The sequence below is a fragment of the Lynx canadensis genome, chromosome B3 (assembly GCF_007474595.2).
Source record: "Lynx canadensis isolate LIC74 chromosome B3, mLynCan4.pri.v2, whole genome shotgun sequence".
Classification (NCBI taxonomy): domain Eukaryota; kingdom Metazoa; phylum Chordata; class Mammalia; order Carnivora; family Felidae; genus Lynx; species Lynx canadensis.
The window spans coordinates 114,868,255-114,887,121 of NC_044308.2; the positions used below are offsets into that span (position 1 = coordinate 114,868,255).

The 18,867-nt window shown below is 44.1% G+C and overlaps 1 protein-coding gene across 3 annotated transcripts in view; it reads left to right on the top strand.

The window, feature by feature from the left end:
• EXD2 (exonuclease 3'-5' domain containing 2) overlaps positions 1–12,768 on the top strand; it is a 50,317-nt gene extending 37,549 nt beyond the window's left edge. For 2 of the 3 annotated variants that reach the window (XM_030319407.2, XM_030319409.1), the window contains 5 exons: positions 1,153–1,484; positions 2,488–2,594; positions 3,133–3,268; positions 7,652–8,008; positions 11,299–12,768. In XM_030319407.2, coding sequence (XP_030175267.1) covers positions 1,153–1,484; positions 2,488–2,594; positions 3,133–3,268; positions 7,652–8,008; positions 11,299–11,515 — 1,149 coding nt within the window. In that variant the 3' untranslated portion in view covers positions 11,516–12,768. The remainder of the gene's footprint in view (positions 1–1,152; positions 1,485–2,487; positions 2,595–3,132; positions 3,269–7,651; positions 8,009–11,298) is intronic. The other variant, XM_030319411.1, reaches the window with a different exon arrangement.
• The last annotated feature ends 6,099 nt before the right edge of the window (positions 12,769–18,867 follow it).

The window sequence follows — 18,867 nt, forward strand, 5'->3', positions numbered from 1 at the left end:
TAAAATTTTTTTTTCAACGTTTATTTATTTTTGGGACAGAGAGAGACAGAGCATGAACGGGGGAGGGGCAGAGAGAGAGGGAGACACAGAATCGGAAACAGGCTCCAGGCTCTGAGCCATCAGCCCAGAGCCTGACGCGGGGCTCGAACTCACGGACCGCGAGATCGTGACCTGGCTGAAGTCGGACGCTTAACCGACTGTGCCACCCAGGCGCCCCTCATCCAGTTGTCTTAACACCATTTGATGAAAGTGCTTGGGTTTTCTTATCATTTGAAAACAGTGTTAAAAAGCACTTTAAGCTCTTCACATTGAAGCACACTCCTTTCCTTTGAGAAACAGCCTGCTGATCCGGCTGATAGATGTGTAGATTGTTGAGTCTAGGTGGAAAATTTTACCCAAATTGTTTTATTCTAAAAGCATAACAAATCCTTCCTAATAGTATTGTTTACCAGGCTTGGTTATTAAAGGTAAATTAAAGGAATTTTAAAGTCTTTACACCCTTTGTTGGGAAAAGCTATTGATTATAGATTTGACTACTTTTATTTATGATCAGCCTTCCTGTCACCAGTGGCTTGGGAGAATGACTTACCATTTTTAAATAAATAAATTCCAGAAATGGGCCCTTTTGACTTTTGATTTGAGGCCCATGCTTGAAACCAATTTGTTTTCCACATCTTATTAATAATGGCAGGTTGTTTCTGATTGACAGTCACACAGGCCTCTTAATGAATCTTGCTTTCAGGTGTTCTAGAGGATGACCACCTCCAAAGTGAATTTCGTGTTCTGGTTGTCAAACTTGTGGTAACTGGCCTCACCTAAACTTGACAAAAATCTGTCCATCAGGTTTGGTAGCAGAGAGAAAGAAACTTCACTAATTTATATATTGAATAGGATTATTGAGCATTTAGAGTAAGGCACTATTTTAGCTATTTTAGTTAAAAACAGAGACAGGAAAGAAACATGAAGATTCATTATACTATTCGATTTACTGTCGTATAGTGTGAAATGTCTCATAATAAAAGGTTGTTGAGAAGTACATGGTACATCTTGAATTAGAATCCTAAAAATTGTCTGCATCTTTGTGATTGAGTTGGAAATTGCTTTCTTTGCTTTGCCTTCCAGATTCCACTGATCTCTGACTTTTCTCTTCAGGTAATTTATGCTGCCAGGGATGCCCAGATTTCAGTGGCTCTCTTTCTCCATCTTCTTGGATACCGTTTCTCTAGGAATTCAACTCTAGATGAGAACGATGACCACATGAGCTGGAGGGAAGTCTTGGAGAAATGCCGGGATGTGGTAGACATCCCGTTCCGAAGCAAAGGAGTTAGCCGATTGGGGGAAGAAGTTAATGGGGAAGCAGCAGAAGCCCAGCAGAAGCCCAAAAATAAGAAGTCTAAGATGGATGGAGTGATGCCAGGCAACCACCAGGGGAGAGACCCCAGGAAGCACAAAAGAAAGCCCCTGGGGGTGGGCTACTCGGCCAGGTAACTGAGCTGTACCCTGTCTGCTGAGACTCAGAGGCCCAGCCTACAGCAAAAGGCACGATGCCTCATCTTGGGTCTGGGGACAAGGTTCTATGCTAGGATAGCAGAGGTGCTGTAGGGGTTAATTTTATTTTTCTTTTCCTTCAAGGACATTTGGAGCTGTTTTTTGATCTATTTGTGTATTTTCCTCCTTTCCCCCTTCTTTTGCTTTTTAATTTTTAGACAGTTGGAGTAGAAAGAGGGAGAACTTAACCGAGCTTTGTCACTGATCCTCATATGACCTTAGACTTGTAACTTCTCCAGTTATAAATGAGGGTATAATTATTACTCCTTCCTTGCTCGGGATAGCTGCGAAAATGAATAACATGAATTGCCTCCTACATTTCAGAAGAAATGCATCATCTGATTTCCTGTTCATTTGGTATTTGATTATTTAGAATGGCATCCAGCTCTAAGCCAATATTATTCTCTAACCAGTGAGAGTTTCTCTGTACGACTTATGCCTCTATTGCAGAAAGATGACTAATAAGTACTTTGGAGTGGAAGCTTGGTCCCTGTAGCAGAGTGCCTTTAGGAACTGGATGATTAAATTGAAGCAAGTATTGCGTTTGAGCCAGAAATAAACTCCTGTGGCCCTCATTACTTCAGCCTGAAATTCTTTAATTTTAATTTACTTTGTTTAACCCAGTGATTACTCTGTAGAGCAGTTTCTTGGTGCTTGCTCCTGTTCACTTTCACAACAGAGCTGTGTAAATACCACCCAACTTACTTCCTGTCCATAAATATAAAGACTAGCTAAATGAACTCATTTTTAGTTCCTAGCCCCATGCAGATGGAGGAACAAACATGATTTTTTGCCCTACTTGTTTTTTCCCATAAACGTAATGTTTGACCCTAGTATCGAGAGTAGCTGGGGTCACTCAGAAGACAGCATGGGAAGGCAACTGATACCTTGACCCATGGTTAGCTTTCAGTCTTAGATTAATCTCTGCCTTCCCTGCAGAAAATCACCCCTCTATGATAACTGCTTCCTCCATGCTCCTGATGGACAGCCCCTCTGCACTTGTGACCGAAGGAAAGCTCAGTGGTACCTGGACAAAGGCATTGGAGGTTTGAGACTCACCTGTCCTATTTCATCTACATTTAGGTGCATGTGTGGTCCAGCAGGAGTGGGGAAGAGGGACACGGGGCAGGGAGGGATAGAAGAAGGCAGAAAGAACTTGAGACAAGTGAGACGTGGCTGTTCAGTTGTGATTTCTGTCTGCTTAGAGACTCAGGCCCAGCCTCCAGCAAAAGGCATGAGGTCTCATCTTGGGTCTGGAGAGAAGGTTGTATGGTAGGAAAGTAGGGGTGCTCCAGGGGTATTTTATTTTTCCTTTCCTTCAAGGACATTCGGGGCTATCTTTTTATCTATTTGTGTGTCTTTTTCTCCTGTCTCCCTTCTTTCACTTTATAATTTTTAGACAGTTGAAGAACTAACATAAGGAGAAGTTAATCTAGCTTTGTCACTGATCCTAATATGACCTTAGACCTATACGTCTTCAGTTATAATCGTGATCTCTGGTGGATACAACAGAGAACAGTTCAGGTGGGGCTTCCTTCCTGAGGGAGAGGTAGGCAAACACTCACCCTTTTTCTTTTTCTTAAGAGCTGGTGAGCGAAGAGCCTTTTGTGGTCAAGCTACAGTTTGAACCTGCGGGAAGACCCGAATCTCCAGGAGACTATTACTTGATGGTTAAAGAGAACCTGTGTGTAGTATGTGGCAAGAAGGACTCGTACATTCGGTGAGTGTGGGGTCTGGCCACCCAGATTCTCTGCCTCTGATGGAATTTGCCTTTGTAGCCACATATGGAACCCTCGGGGGCCTTGGTTGAATCTGTCCACTTTGGCTGAAAGACTTGTCCATGGCGGTCATCCCAGTTTTCCTGAGAGCTTCTGAACTCTGTGTGGCCTTGCTATAGTGTCCCCCACCTATCCTGAGACCAGTTCTTGGTTTCCGGAACGTAACACTCTTTCTCAGTGACAGTTTGCCATGAACAGAGTGATTCCCTTTTGCTTACAGAAAGATCAGAGACCATTTCCTTCTGAAGCTGCCTTTCTCTGTGTGTTCTTATAATCCTTCCTTGAGTGGCTCACAAGCTGCACCTTGGTACTATTCGTGGAATACAGGCATACCTCAGATATATTGCAACTCTGGCTCCAGACCATCATAATAAAGCAAACACCACAATAAAGTGAGGCAGGAGCGCCTGGCTGTCTCAGTCAGTGGAGTATGCCACTCTTGATCTCGGGGTTGTGAGCTCAAGCCCCACGCTGGGTGTACAGATTACTTTAAAATAAAATCTTAGGGGTGCCTGAGTGGCTCAGTCAGTTAAGTGTCTGACTAGCTCAGGTCATGATCTCGCGGTCCATGAGTTTGAGCCCCACATTGAGCCTCAGTGCTGACATGACAGCTCAGAGCCTGGAGCCTGCTTCGGATTCTATGTCTCCCTTTCTCTCTGCCTCTCCCCCACTCACGCTCTGTCTCTCTGTCTCTCTCTAAAAAAATAAACATTAAAAAAATTAAAAAAAAATCTTAAAGTGAATGAGTCAAATGAATTTTTGATTTCCAGTGCATGTAAAAATTACATTTACACTGCACTATAGTGCACTAACATTATGTCTAAAACAACAGTGTATATATTTTAATTTAAAAATACTTCACAGGCACTTGGGTTGCTCAGTCGGTTAAGTATCTGACTCTTGATTTCAGCTCAGGCCATAATCTCACGGTTTGTGAGTTTGAGCCCCACGTTGGGCTCTGCACTGACAGTATGGAGCCTGCTTGGGATTCTCTCTCTCTCTCTCTCTCTCTCTCTCTCTCTCTCTCTCTGTCCCTCCTCCACTTGCATGCTTTCTCTCTCTGTCTCTGTCTCTCTCTCTCAAAATAAAGAAATAAACATTAAAAAATATATTAAAAAAATACTTTATTGCTGGGGTGCCTTACTGGCTCAGTAAGTAGAGCATGTGACTCTTGATCTTGGAGTCATGAGTTCGAGCCCCACATTGGGTATAGAGGTTATATACATACATACATAGAATACTTTATTGCTAAAAAATGCTAACCATCTTCTGAGCTCTCAGTGAGTTGTAATTCTTTGCTGGAGGAGGGTCTTGCCTCGATGTTGATGGCTGCTGACTAATCAGGGTGGTGGCTGCTGAAGGTTAGGGTGGCTGTGGCAATTTCTTTTTTTTTGTTAAATTTAAAAATTTTTTAATGTTTATTATTTTGAGAGAGAGAGAGAGAGAGAGAGAGAGAGAGAGACGGAGCTTGAGTGGTGGGGGGAGGGGGCAGAGAGAGAGAGAGGGAGACACAGAATCCGAAGTAGGCTCCAGGCTCTGAGCAGTTAGCAAGAGCCCGACACGGGGCTCAAACCCATGGACCACAAGATCATGACCTGAGCTGAAGTTGGTTGCTTAACTGACTGAGCCACCCAGGCGCCCTGACAGTTTCTTAAAATAAAATGACAAGGAAGTTTGCTGCACTGATGGGTTCTTCTTTCACAAACATTTTCTCTGTAGCATGTGATGGTGTTTGATAGCATTTTACTCACAGTAGAACTTCTTTCCAAATTGGAGTCAGTCCTTTCAAATCCTGCACTGTTTCATCAACTAAGTTGACATAATATTCTAAATCCTTTGCTGTCATTTCAACAATCTTCACAGCATCCTCACCAGGAATAGATTCCATCTCAAGAAACCACTTTCCTTGCTCATCGATAAGAAGCAACTCATCAGTTAAAGTTTTATCCTGAGATCACAGCAATTCAGTCCCATCTTCAGGCTCCACTTCTGATTCTAGTTCTGTTGCTATTTCTACCACATCTGCAGTGACTTCTTTTGCCCAGGGGCTGCAGAATAGATGTGCTAGCAGACATGAAAACAATATTAATCTTGTGTATCTCCATCAGAGTTCTTGGGTGGCCAGATATACTGTCAATGAACAGTAAAATGTTGAAAGGAAATTTTTTTTTCTGAGCAGTAGTCTCAACAGTGGGCTTAAAATAGTCAGTAAACCATGTTGTAAACAGATAGGCTGTCATCCATACTTTGTTTTTCCATTTAGAGAGCACAGGCAGAGTAGATTTAGCGTCATTCTGAAGGGCCCTAGGGTTTTTAGAATGGTCCATGAGCATTGGCTTCGACTGAAAGTCACCAGCTGCATTAGCCCTTAACAAGAGAGTCAGCCTGTCTTTTGAAGCTTTTAAAAAAATTTTTTTTTAACGTTTTTTATTTATTTTTGAGAGAGAGAGAAGAGAGAGAAAGCACGGGAGGGACAGAGAGAGAGAAGGACACAGAATCCAAAGACAGGCTCCAGGCTCTGATCTAGCTGTCAGCACAGAGCCCGACACGGGGCTCGAACCCACGAACCGTGAGATCATGACCCGATCCGAAGTTGGATGCTTGACCGACTGAGCCACGCAGGCACCCCTCTTTTGAGGCTTTGTAACCAGGCGCTGACTTCTCTCTAGCCATGAAAGCCCTGGTTGGCATCTTCTTCCAATAAAAGGCTATTTCATCCACACTGAAAATCTGTTGGTTACTGGAGCCACCTTCATGAATTATCTTAGCTGGATCTTCTGGAGAACTTGCTGTAGCTTCTACATATGCACTTGCTGCCTCGCCTTGCACTTTCATGTTGTGGAGATGGCTTCTTTCCTTAAACTTCCTGAACCGACCTCTGCTGGCTTCAGACTTTTCTTCTGCAGCTTCCTCACCTCTTAGCCTTCACAGAATTGGAGAGGATTAGGACCTTGCTCTGGATTAGGCTTTGGCTTAAGATAACACTGAGGTTAGTTTGATCTTCTGTTCAGACCACTAACCTCTCTCTATGTCAGCAGTAAGGCTGTTTCATTTGCATCGCATTTATGTGTTCACTGGAGCAGCACTTTTAATTTCCTTCGAGAACTTTTCCTAGGCATTCACAAGTCGGTTAACTGGTTCCAGAGGCATAGCTTTTGGCCTGTGTCGGCTTTCCACACGCCTTCCTCACTCAATGTAATCACTTCTAGCTTTTGATTTAAAGTGGGAGACGTGCAACTCTTTCCTTCACTTGAACACTAATAGGCCATTGTAGGGTTATTAACTGGCCTGATATCAACATCATTGCATCTCAAGAAATAGGGAGGCCCCAGGAAAGGGAGAGAGAGACAGCGCAATGGCCAGCTGGTGGAGCAGTCAGAACACACATAACATTTATTTATTGTTTTCATGGTCTTATATGGGCATGGTTCATGGGGTCCCCAAAACAATTACTGTAGTGACACCTGTGCTCACTTATCACAGATTAGCATAACGAATATAATAATAATGAAACAGTTCGAAATGTTGCAAGAATTACCAAAATATGACACAGAGACAGGAAGTGAAAAAATGCTGTTGGAAAAATGGGGCCAGTAGACTTGCTTGATGCAGGGTTGCCACAAACTTTCAATGTGCAAAAAATGTAAAATCTGCAGGACACAATGATATGAGGTGTGCCTGTATTTGGATGACCTGAAGGCACACTTTGGGTTTTCTCCCTGGCTTCTGTGGAATAATTCACTTTCCTACGTTCTCTTCTTACAAAGTGAGACAAATAATTGTTGCTCTTAAGAGTTTTTCCTGAGAGCTTAGTTCTCCTTAGAAAACACTGCTGGGCCTTGATGAACCATGGAAATAGTCTGAGTGAGGGATTTCTCAGGTAGAGGAAATTGGTTTTTTTAGGTCACCAGGCTTCCAGAATTTCAGAAGTAGAGGTTGCCTGCTACATGCTTTGAGAGTTATTTTCTAGATATTAAAGGCCATTAGTATTTTTTTTTTTCCATTTCTCTGATACTCTTCCTTCTGGGAATACAATCTTGGCAAAGGTGGTTATTAGCCTCCCTCTGCCATTGGCCCTCCGCTGGCTCTTGAGGGCAGGTGGTATGAACCTACTTCTAGGAGAGAGGAAACTAAGGCACAGGTAGCTACGCAGGCCGAGAGTGGAATAGGTTGTACTGCCTGTATGTAATCTCTGTTGGATTGTGGTGCCCAAGGCTTCTCAGTCATGTTTAGGCCCAGATGAGACTCCAGTAGCCCGCCTGCTAGCTCCACATGTGTGCCGTGTCATCTGCTAATGAGCTCTGCCTTCTGGGTGGGCTTGGCAGGAAGAACGTGATTCCACACGAGTACCGGAAGCACTTCCCCATTGAGATGAAAGACCACAACTCCCACGATGTGCTGCTGCTCTGTACCTCCTGCCATGCCGTCTCTAACTACTATGACAACCACCTGAAGCAGCAGCTGGCCAGGGAGTTCCAGGCCCCCATTGGCTCTGAGGAGGGTCTGCGGCTGCTAGAAGACCCTGAGCGCCGGCAGGTACGTTCTGGGGCCAGGGCCCTGCTGAACGCGGAGAGCCTGCCTGCTCATCGGAAGGAGGAGCTGCTGCGAGCCCTCAGAGAGTTTTACGACACAGACACAATCACGGATGAGATGCTTCAAGAGGCTGCCAGCCTGGAGACCAGGTACACAAAGGGTGGAGGAGTGACCCAGAGCACTGACCCTGACCACTCGGTGAGGTTGCTTGCCAGGTGGGGGGCGTGCATAGCCTGTGTCATCCCGTTACGTGTGTAATGGCTTAAAATACCACGGGACTGGGATAGTACAATCTGAGAATTTCCTTTCCATAGGAGACTTGTCTTCTGTCATTAACCCTTTTAAGGTCATATATGTCCGGTCATTTTCATGATTAGCAGGTGAGTTCAAGTGCGGTGGAGTTGTGCCTTAGAGATTCTATGCAGAAGTAAATCCTAAAGTCAGCACAGAAGATGAAAATCATACTCAAAAAATATCCTCAAGTCTCTGAAGTTGCCCATGAGTACGGTGTATGTGGGGTTTTTTTTTGTCTCTCACCGTATCCAGATCGGTGGGAACTGAGACCAGGGGATTCATGTTTGCTGTCTCACCTGGACTCAGGGTACTGGCCCATTGAATGGAATATTGGCTCTAACCATTTAAGTTACTTTTCTCCTTTTCCCTTCCTTCTTTGCTCCCTCCTTCCCCACGAATACATGGTTGAACTTACAGGACTTAACTCGGTGTTCCCAAATGAGAAGCTTATGGTCCTAAGAAATGAATGGGTGCATGGCTGAGGTGAAAAAAATTCTGCATCACCTGCTGTAGTTTTGCTTACCAACTGTCTCTTTTCCAGTCGTACTAGGGATTGAAATAATCGAGCTGATAAGTTCACCAAACAGAATGCGATGCTGTTTGCCTATAGAGTTTTGTTACCAAAAAATCTTAAATATAGCAGCAATTATCAAACAAATATTTCTAGATATCTTCATCTATTTAACCCAGCTAATAAACTTTCTATAAATTGCCTTAATTAGTTCTTATAACAAACCTATGAAATAGGATTTAGATTTCTTACTGGTAACTGCTCACATTGTATCTTGCATTTTTTTAAATCTTTCAAAGTTAATAAAACATTACTGAGTTTTATTCTTATAGCTACCTTGTGAGTCTGTAAAGTAGATGTTATTTTCCAAGCTTTGTGTTAGCTACCCTGAGGTAAAGTCAAATAACTTGCCAGGGTCCTATGAGAAATTAAGGGGACAGGTTCCTTTAACCGGTTCCCAGATGTATTTGCTAAAACAGGCAAACTTCCCCTTTCACCACAGACCTTTCTAACAAATCACCTGCTGACTTGGATAGAAGGATGCTGGATTTGGATGTCTGGGACTGGGAAGAAGAGCTGTTTGGGAAAAGATAGGCTAGTTAGTGGCACTCTGGTGAGCTAAGCAATAGTGTCTGCAGACCCCCGGAGAGCACCAGCACTGTTAGGATGGGGAGGGGGTCTTGAGAGTGGGGCGTGGATGCGTGGAGGGGAACTGAGTCCATGGGGTACCAGCTTCCTTGAGAAATTAGCCTTTCCTCACAGGAGGTGAACACACTGTTCGCATGGCAACAGAACAGTTTTTAAGGCCTCCGTGCTTAGGAAGGAGGCAGGGATTCATTTTCCCATTAAACAGCACCAGCTGCACAACTGAATATTTCATGGGACTGAAACAGGTCTCTCATGGATGTGGTTTGGCGTTCTTTTTTTTTTTTTTTTTTTAAGATTCTATTTTATTTTTTTAAAATTTGTTTATTCTGAGAGAGAAAACAGCATGAGCCAGGGAGAGGGAGAAGGAATCCCAGGCAGGCTCGCTCCATGCTATTCGCACACAGAGCCCGGCGTGGGGCTCAGTCCCATAAACTGTGAGATCATGATTTGAGCTGAAATCAAGAGTAAAATGTTTTTTTTTGTTTTTGTTTTTTTTTTTAATATATGAAATTTATTGTCAAATTGGTTTCCATACAACACCCAGTGCTCATCCCAAAAGGTGCCCTCCTCAATACCCATCACCCACCCTCCCCTCCCTCCCACCCCCCATCAACCCTCAGTTTGTTCTCAGTTTTTAACAGTCTCTTATGTTTTGGCTCTCTCCCACTCTAACCTCTTTTTTTTTTTTTTTCCTTCCCTAAGAGTAAAATGTTTAACCAACTGAGCCACCCAGATGCCCCTAAGATTTTATTTATTTATTTATTTATTTATTTATCTATTTATGCATGAATGCATGCTTATTTATTTTTGAGAGAGCGTGAGTGGGGAGGTGCGGAGAGAGGGGGACAAAGGATCCGAATCAGGCCCTGCACTGAAACCAGAAAGCCTGACGCAGGGCTCAAACTCACAAACCGTGAGATCACGACCTGAGCCGAAGTTGGATACTCAACCGACTAAGCCAGCCAGGTGCCCCGGGATTTGATTTTGAAGTAATCTGTACACCCAACGTGGGGCTCAAACTTATAACTCCAAGATGAAGGGCTGCATGTTCCACCCACTCAGCCAGCCAAACACCTCCATCTTTTTTTTTTTTTTTTTTTTTTAATTGAAGTGTAGTTGACACAGGGCCACACAACATTACATTCGTTTCAGGTATACGACAGTGATTCAACAAGTTTATATGTTATGCTGTTCTCATCACAAGGGTAGCTACCATCTGTGACCATAGAACGCTATCACAACACCAGTGACTGTACTGCCTATGCCGTATGGTTTGGCATTCTTTCCGTGAGAAAGAAGACACTAGAGAAATGTACCACCTTGCATTTTACATTCAGGTATTACAGTGTTATGAAAAATTGGAATATGTGGGGTGATGTATGGTTCAGAATGAATAATTAAGATTTTTTTTTTTTGATGTTTATTTTTTGAGAGAGAGAAAGAGACAGAGCACGAGCAGGGGAAGGGCAGAGAGAGAGGGAGACACAGAATGTGAAGCAGGCTCCAGGCTCTGAGCTGTCAGCACAGGGCCTGACGCGGGGCTCCAACTCACCAAGAGTTCGTGACCTGAGCTGAAGTCAGGCGCTTAACCGACTGAGCCACCCAGGCGCCCCCAGAATGAATCATTTAAAAGAAAGGCGAGTAACCGTGGAGTCAATAAAAGACCAACATTCTTTACTCGTCAGTCAGACACTAGGGCCCTGTAGTGGGGGCTGAGCCTTGTGCAGGGAGGGGCCTCCCCACAAATGTAGCTCAGCATCCCAAATACCTTGTGTTGGATTGTGTGCAATATGTCCAAACCACTTCTTTAAAAAGGCAGGTATAGGGAAGATGTTTTTAAAAACATTAAAGTAACCAACCCTTTAGAAGTCCAGCAACCTCCTCACATGCCCTTGCTGAAGCCCCTTGGCCCGCAGCATTTGGAGCCGTCTGTGAGACTATCCTGTGCTTGTTTTCCTCAGACCCTTGTACTTTGTGTCTTGCCAGGATTTCCAATGAAAACTACATTCCTCACGGGCTGAAGGTGGTGCAGTGCCACAGCCAGGGCGGGCTGCGCTCCCTCATGCAGCTGGAGAGCCGCTGGCGTCAGCATTTCCTGGACTCCATGCAGCCCAAGCACCTGCCCCAGCAGTGGTCAGTGGACCATAACCATCAGAAGCTGCTCCGGAAATATGGGGAAGACCTTCCCATCAAGCTGTCGTGATAGCTGCTTTCCTCCCAGGTTAGGACAGCTGGGAAGCTGAGCCAAGGTGGGAAAGTCACCTCTTCCCATGTCATTCATTGTCAGAGCCTAGTGTCGCAAGTCGGAATGCTAACCCACACTGATCCCAGGATGCTTCTGGTGGAGCAAGGCTGTTGCTTCCAGGGGAGCTTACGGGTTTGAATTTTAGTCGGGCAGGGTGAGAATTCTTTTTCCCTCCCTCTTATTTTATTTTTGTGAACCAAAGGGCCTTGGCCTTTATTTTACTTTCTTTCTTTTGCTTTCCTTGTACGGACAGCAAATGAAGGATTCTTCCCTGAAGTGACTTGTCAAGTTGCTCAGGTTTTTAATACATCTCTTCCCTGTGCAGTATGTTGGTTTTTCTGAAACAGGGGCAGTCAAGGATTTTAATCTCATCGGGTTAGGAGGGGAGAAAACGTTCTTCCAGAGGTTGGAGGGTCAGATTTGTTTTTCCCAGTTCAAGCACATCTTCGTGATAAATTCCTTGGCTTCATGCTCTCCCACGACTCACCTGGTTGAGATCCATCCCATCTAGGTCACTTTGGTTTATTTCCATACTTGAGAATGCTCCCGTTTCCACGTCCAGGACCACAGCAGCGACTTCCTGCCATATGCTTCCACCCGAACACTGGAGGAAATCCTTTTCTGGAAGTAGGCCTTGAAGCTGGCTGGGGCAGAGAGAAGCATAAGCAACCACCTCTCAAGAGAACTTTGATACCTGCTCAGCTTTCCCTTTCATGCTGTTTGTTGTCTGTTTGTTGTAGTCCTCTTGTCCAGAAGTGCAAGGTTTTTAGCTTAATCCCTTTCTGAGAGGAAGATTATCTTCTGTCAGAATCAATGTCAGGCCCCTTCCGTGTTCTGTGTTCCATCAGATTTGTAACACTGACCTCTTTTAAGCACTTAATTCTCTCCTGGAGTCCTTTGGTCAGGTTGCCTTGTGAGGATTTGTCCACCTCCCCTCATGCCTGGGACTCAGTTAATACGTTCAGATGTTCAAAACGGTGGCGTTTCATCTTTTTATGTGAGGCCACCACTTTGAGCATGAAATAAAGTTTTAGTAGTGATTAGTATTTTTTCTAAAGTTTTAGGAAAACTTTTTTACCTTACAAGATCTTAGAAATTTGAAAAAGAATTTTATGGCCAGAATCCAACAGGAGCTGTTTTGAAATCGTGCCCGAGTTGGTGATGGTTGTTCTAACACTGATAAATAAAACTTCTTCTAAGCACAAAGCTCACTGATGGTAAATGTAAACCTTTTTTCTTCACAGCTTTATAGAATTGGTAACTATTCTTGGGGGAGGGGATATTTGCCCTTCAGGTCCCTGCCGTGGGGGGGGCAGGGTGTGCCCAGTGTGTGCCCAGACGCACCACATACAGTGCGGCCGCAGCCCATCCCCGAACGGTCTGCAAACGAGTGAGCACATCTTGCGTTTTGCTCCTCTGCCCCTGCATTCCCCTTGTCCTCAGACAGGCATTTCTGGGATCTCAACTGGAAATCCTTGAAAATGAACAGTACCTTGGGGACGGGATGTTCGGTGCGGTTATGATGGGTTATTATGGGGCATGCGTGGCAGTGGCTGCACCCCATGCTCGGGAGTCCCAGGGGGTGGAGAACCACAGACTGAGGGGTGGTCAGCAGAGCAGGCAGTCTTGCCACAAGGTGGCACTCATAGATTTTGTTTTATATTCATTCTTGAGAAATAGGGCTTTTATACATAGTTCCTGAACATAACTGATGACTTAGGTTTCCAAATTTGTGGTAGCTGATTTGGGGTCATTTTGATAAGTTTACCAGAAAAACTTCTTCTTCTGAAACAGGGAGGAGGGCGCTTTCATTCTCTTCTCCTGGGATCCTCATGCCAAGAGGAGAGAAACACATACGAGGTCATTTAGGTGCAGCGGTTGCTGTGGGAAGAAGGAATCGATCCTGCCAGCAGACCTTCCTGCGTGGGCAGCCAGCCTAGAGGGAGCAGCTAGCCCGGCACACGGCATTTCTGCTCCTTCTCACAGGTTACAGTGTAGATCTGACTCTTTGTTCTCTGAGTCAGCCTTGGACTGCAGCAGACTTTGCCTAAGATGGTTGTGATCTCAAATGAGATATCTTATGGTAGACATATTATAGAACAAATATTTATTGGTTTTTGCTGATAGAAAAGTAGTGTATGTTCGTTAGAGCTGAGTCTAAAGAAGGAATAAAAATCACGCATCTTCCCTCCGTCTAGAATAGAGCTGACCTTTGCTGGTATGTCCGTGACTTTCCTTTCACTAGTTAAAAATGCAAACGATAAAAGCAAAATTCAGAGTTATACGTATATACAGCTTGGCATCGTGTTTTTTCCCTCTCACTTAACATGGCATCACAAGAAATTAATTTCCTGTGAAAGATTCCTGGTGGCTCTACCTTACTTTAGTTGTCCATTCCCTCACTGTTGAAAATTATGGTTGTTTGAGATCCTTTGTTAATGGCAGAGATACTGGGATGAGCTGTCTTTTGGATAAACCTTTGACCATACCTTTGATACTTTCCTTAGGATAGAATCCTAGAAATTGGATGGGGAGGCAAGGGCTCACATTGCTGGAGTGAGGATCAATCGATACCACCTTTGAGGAGTATATATCAAGGGACTGCTTCTCTCTGACCCTCTAGCTCGTGTCCCAGGGCACTTGCTGTGCTTCCATGAGAGCAGTAGTGAGAGGACAGGGTCATGGCAGGGGCCTCTGTGAGTGTGCCGTGATGGTTGTATTTCTAGGCTCAGAGTCTTTTCTCTGCTTCCCCTTTGTCTCCCGTCCTTTACTGACTCATTTCCCCTTACAGTCAATATTTTTTGGAAACGCTATTTATTTTAAAATAAAAAAGGTAAAATAAAAGTTACAGTTCTTTTTTTGTGTGTGTGAAACACAAGCAATCAGAGATTTGCTCTCCTGAAGTGAACAAGGTCCAATACTTAGGGATTTGTTGCTTTTTAAGCGTGCAGCCGTAAGTTACTTATTCTATCCACATCACGGATGGAGATCCGATGACAAAATGTGTTCTGTTGAAATAAAGCCGTTTTAATCCCTCATTTTAGACTCTTAGGAACCCAGCAGGCAGAAGGAGCTTTTGTTCAGCATCCTTTACTACCTGTTCGTTTGGAGCCCTAACATCTGACTGTAATTCAAGTTCTTGGTTTACTTTACCTCTCTGAGTTTTTCATTCATTCATTTATCCTTTCCTCTTTTTTTTTCCTTCATTATGTCTCATCCTCATGAGAGGTATCACTTTTTACTTTTAAAGAAGATAGTTTCTCGGTATGCTAGTTTACTGATTATTACATATTTTATTTATTATTTAAAAAAAAATTTTTTTTAACGTTTATTTATTTTTGAGACAGAGAGGCAGAGCATGAATAGGGGAGGGGCAGAGAGAGAGGGAGACACAGAATCTGAAACAGGCTCCAGGCTCCGAGCTGTCAGCACAGAGCCCGACGCGGGGCTTGAACTCACGGACCACGAGATCATGACCTGAGCCGAAGTCGGACGCTTAACCGACCGAGCCACCCAGGCGCCCCAAGATTATTACATATTTTAAAAGGATCCTTCTTTCTGATCTTTTGTCTTTTCTGTTGAGTAGTGGCCATTTTTAGAGTACCTAATCCTTTGGGAATACAGTGAGAATCAGTCTTTCTTGGATGAAATAAGCTGAAAGAGGATGTAAGAATGACCTTGTTATGATTGAACTCTTGGTCCAAATAACATACACATAATGCATAGTCCCCTGAATACTTTTGCTTTGGAATTCTGTGATACACTGTATGTATTCACCAAGTTGTCTCGTCGTGCTGGAGCCTCATACCTTCTGCTTGTCCCCAGTCTTGCAGCGGTTTCACGTCAGGTGATGGAGCAGGGCTTATATACAGCCGGATAGCTTACTTGTTCAAATTACCTATCCTGCCAGCCTCCTAGGAGATGTGTTAGTCACCCCCTTTGCTTGAGGCACTAAGGCCCTTGCTTTAATGCCAGGATGTTATTTGGGAGGGTGAGAAGCACATTAGACTGTTATTTCCATCTAACTGGCTCTGTCTGTGCCCCACTGTTGTTGGAGGACCCTAGATACGGTGGGTTACTGGACCAAGTGGGTAATCGTTTGGGGGATAGTCAAGAACTGACTTCCTTTGCATCGGAATAGGGAATGTCAGAGGACCTAGTTCACCTATCCTGGGTTGAATCCTCTTCTAATGTAGTGCACGCTGCCTTAAAAGGTCATTCTCTGCTCTGAATGGAAGTAGTTAATCTCCTACCCAACAGACTGAACTCAGAGCATTTGCTTTCCTTCTGACTTCCTTATTCGTTACCCGTTCTTCCGTTTTCCTCTTGCGAAATGGGTAGTCTGTTGCCTTTCTGCCTGCATAAGCTCCAAAAGTTGCTGAGTTTGAAGTCAGCATTATTATAAGCATGATGTGTGGTCCAGAATATTCCTGAGTTAGAGAGGCTAGTTATATTCTATTCTAGCTTCCCAAAGATCTTCCTTTTCAGGCTTCAACATGCTGGGGCAGAGTTGTGATTCTGACTATTCAGGCCACCAGAGTATCCATTAAGTCCTGGATAAGAACCAGACATTTGAGCTTAGTAAGCTAACAGCTGAAAAGAAATGGGAGATTAAGACATGGCCAGATTTAAAAGAAGTATGTTTATTTGGTTAGTGGGTTGATGGGGGTGTATCCCATGGACTTAACTTTCTCTTTTGCTTTTCCCTGTACTCAGTTCTGTCGTGCGTTGGCAGGATCAGAAGAGTGGGCTGGTGACCTGGGGTTGGGTTCTGGCCATTAGCCATGTATCTTTGGACTAATCGCTGAACTTTTCTGGACTCCTTTCTTTGCCAATAAAGTTAGGAATTGAAATTATATGTGCTGTAAGGACCCTCCTCACTGTAGCATCCTGTAACACATCCCCCGTTTCTTATGTGGTACTTTCCCTTGGGAGCTGTGTACCTTCTCCTTCGTTGCACACCCTCATCTTGCCCCTAGCTCTGGAAATGGAGACTGTGCATGGAAAGGGGGAGGGGGGCGGGATGAGGAAAGCAGGATGCTACGCCGTGTCCTCCTGGCCTCACTGACTAGAGAGAAGCCTGCTTCCTCCATCTGGTGCTCCCCCCTGGAGCTGAAATACGTTTCTCACCAGAGATGTGCTGTGTGCAGCCTTAGGGAACTCACATTTCTACTTAGTTCACTATTTAACAATAAAGAAAGAAGAGAAAGCTTTATCTTCAGTCGCATTGCTAGTGCTGTAAAGTTTAATAAGAGATAAGCACAGAATGGAAACGAGGCAACTTCGTCAGGTATCGTAGATGGAAAGATAGTGAGAAAAAAGGAGTGAGTGCTTCTCATTTTAAGGATAGGAGAAATTAAGGCTATACTGTAGAGGATTGAATAGAATTAAGTACTTTAAAAGGCAAACATTAAACCAATAAGTTAAAAATATTCTCTCTTTTTTTATGTTGTCATGACTGCCTAAGAAAATTTGAGGGATCCAAAATGTTAACACATTGTTATCCTTCTGTACGTCCTAAGACATGATCAACTCATGGGGAGACTGCAGAGTTTCTGGGGCCTGAATCTTGTATAACCCTGACTTGCCTTGGACTTTGTCCCTCTTACCTCTGCCTGGCCATCAGCAAGACAGACATCTGCAAAATGTGAAGTTTATATTTAATAAGCTTCTGGAAGACATTTCTCTATATATACGTTCCCTATGACCTGGCAGAAAATATATTTCCCAGTTCATCCTTAGTGCTTAGTTTCAGTCCCAAAGAGGGTGTTGATATATTGGCTTTTCTTTGTGTAGCACAGATTTGGACCAAATATGTTAGACTTGCTCTTTTTACAATAATCACCCAGATATAGACATGAACCCCCATGTTTCTACCAAATTAGGGTTATTTTGCTGTTGTGGTTCTGGAAAAAGCAACCAGATGGGAGGCAAAAGTATATTTCTCTGCCCTGACGAGCCCTAACTTTATCTAAAATTCTGACATCTTTTGTTATATCCCACAGAGCCAACTAGAGTCCCAGTCTGCCAGCTTCATTTGTTTGCTTTTATTTTATTTTATTTTATTTTATTTTATTTTATTTTATTTCTTTCAATATTTTATTTACTTATTTTTTAAATTTACATCCAAGTTAGTTAGCATATAGTGCAATAATGATTTCGGGAGTAGAATCCAGTGTCTCATCACCTACATATAACACCCAGTGCTCATCCCAACAAGTGCCCTCCTCAATGCCCCTTGCCAAGCCCACCCCCACCCAACACCCCTCCAGCAACCCTCGGTTTGTTCTCTGTATTTAAGAGTTCTTAGTCTTTTTTTTAACCAAAGTATGTATGTCTGGCCCTAGGGTTCGGTTGGCCTGAGCTGTAGCCACATACAGCTTCCTCTGAGTGCTTGGATACAATGAGCAGGACTAATGTTGGCTTGGAAAAGGAGCAGGAGATGGCTTGGGGTCCGTTTTTCTTTTTTAAATGTTATACAAGTGCAGAGCAGTTGGCTGCCGTCCCCCTCTCAAACCATCAGCAGAGCTTGACCTTGGCCAAGATTGTGCCTCATCCTCTCGGCATTTTAGCATAGAGTTGCGTTTCAGCCCTGGAATGCTTAACCAAAAGCACATGCTGTAGTGATGGTTTCCAAAGAACGAGTTTTTACAAAAGGTCTACATCATGTTGTCTTCTCAAAACAACAGTTTTCTCTGAACCACCAACCCAATAAACCCCCAAATGGTGATTCTTTGATTCATTTGTTCACAAGGGCTATGGGGTTTTGTTGTTGTTAATAATACTTTATTGAAGTGCAGCATGATGAACATACAATAAAATACAAATCTTAGGAGTAGAGCTCGTGAATTACGACAAATTGTATGCACCCATGTAACCCTCCCCTCCCTTCCCTTCGCCTCCCCTCTATTCCCTCCCCTCCCTGTCCTATCCCTTCCATTCCCTTCTTTCTCTTCCCCTCCCTTCCAACTTCCTTTCTTTCTCCTTTTCTTTTGTTGAGCAACCACTCATCACAGCCCTTTACTGGCTTGAATTAGCTAAGCAGGACCATCCTGCCCAGACTTGGGGCCATGTTGCTTGGGGACTCCCTGTTCCTGGCCAGGGACAGCCTGGCTCTTGTGGGCCCCTCAGCCTGCCCACAGAACATGATCTCCTCTAGGGCCCTTGGCCAGGCCTGAAGCTGGAGGGGCAGCTGGAAGCACCAGGGCAAGGGCCCTGCCCTCTCCCGCTGGCTGAGGCAAGTTTCAGAAAAGGCCGTTCACTGCTCAGTGATGCTGGGCTAAAGGAAAGTGATGAGTTGGGAAGAGAGG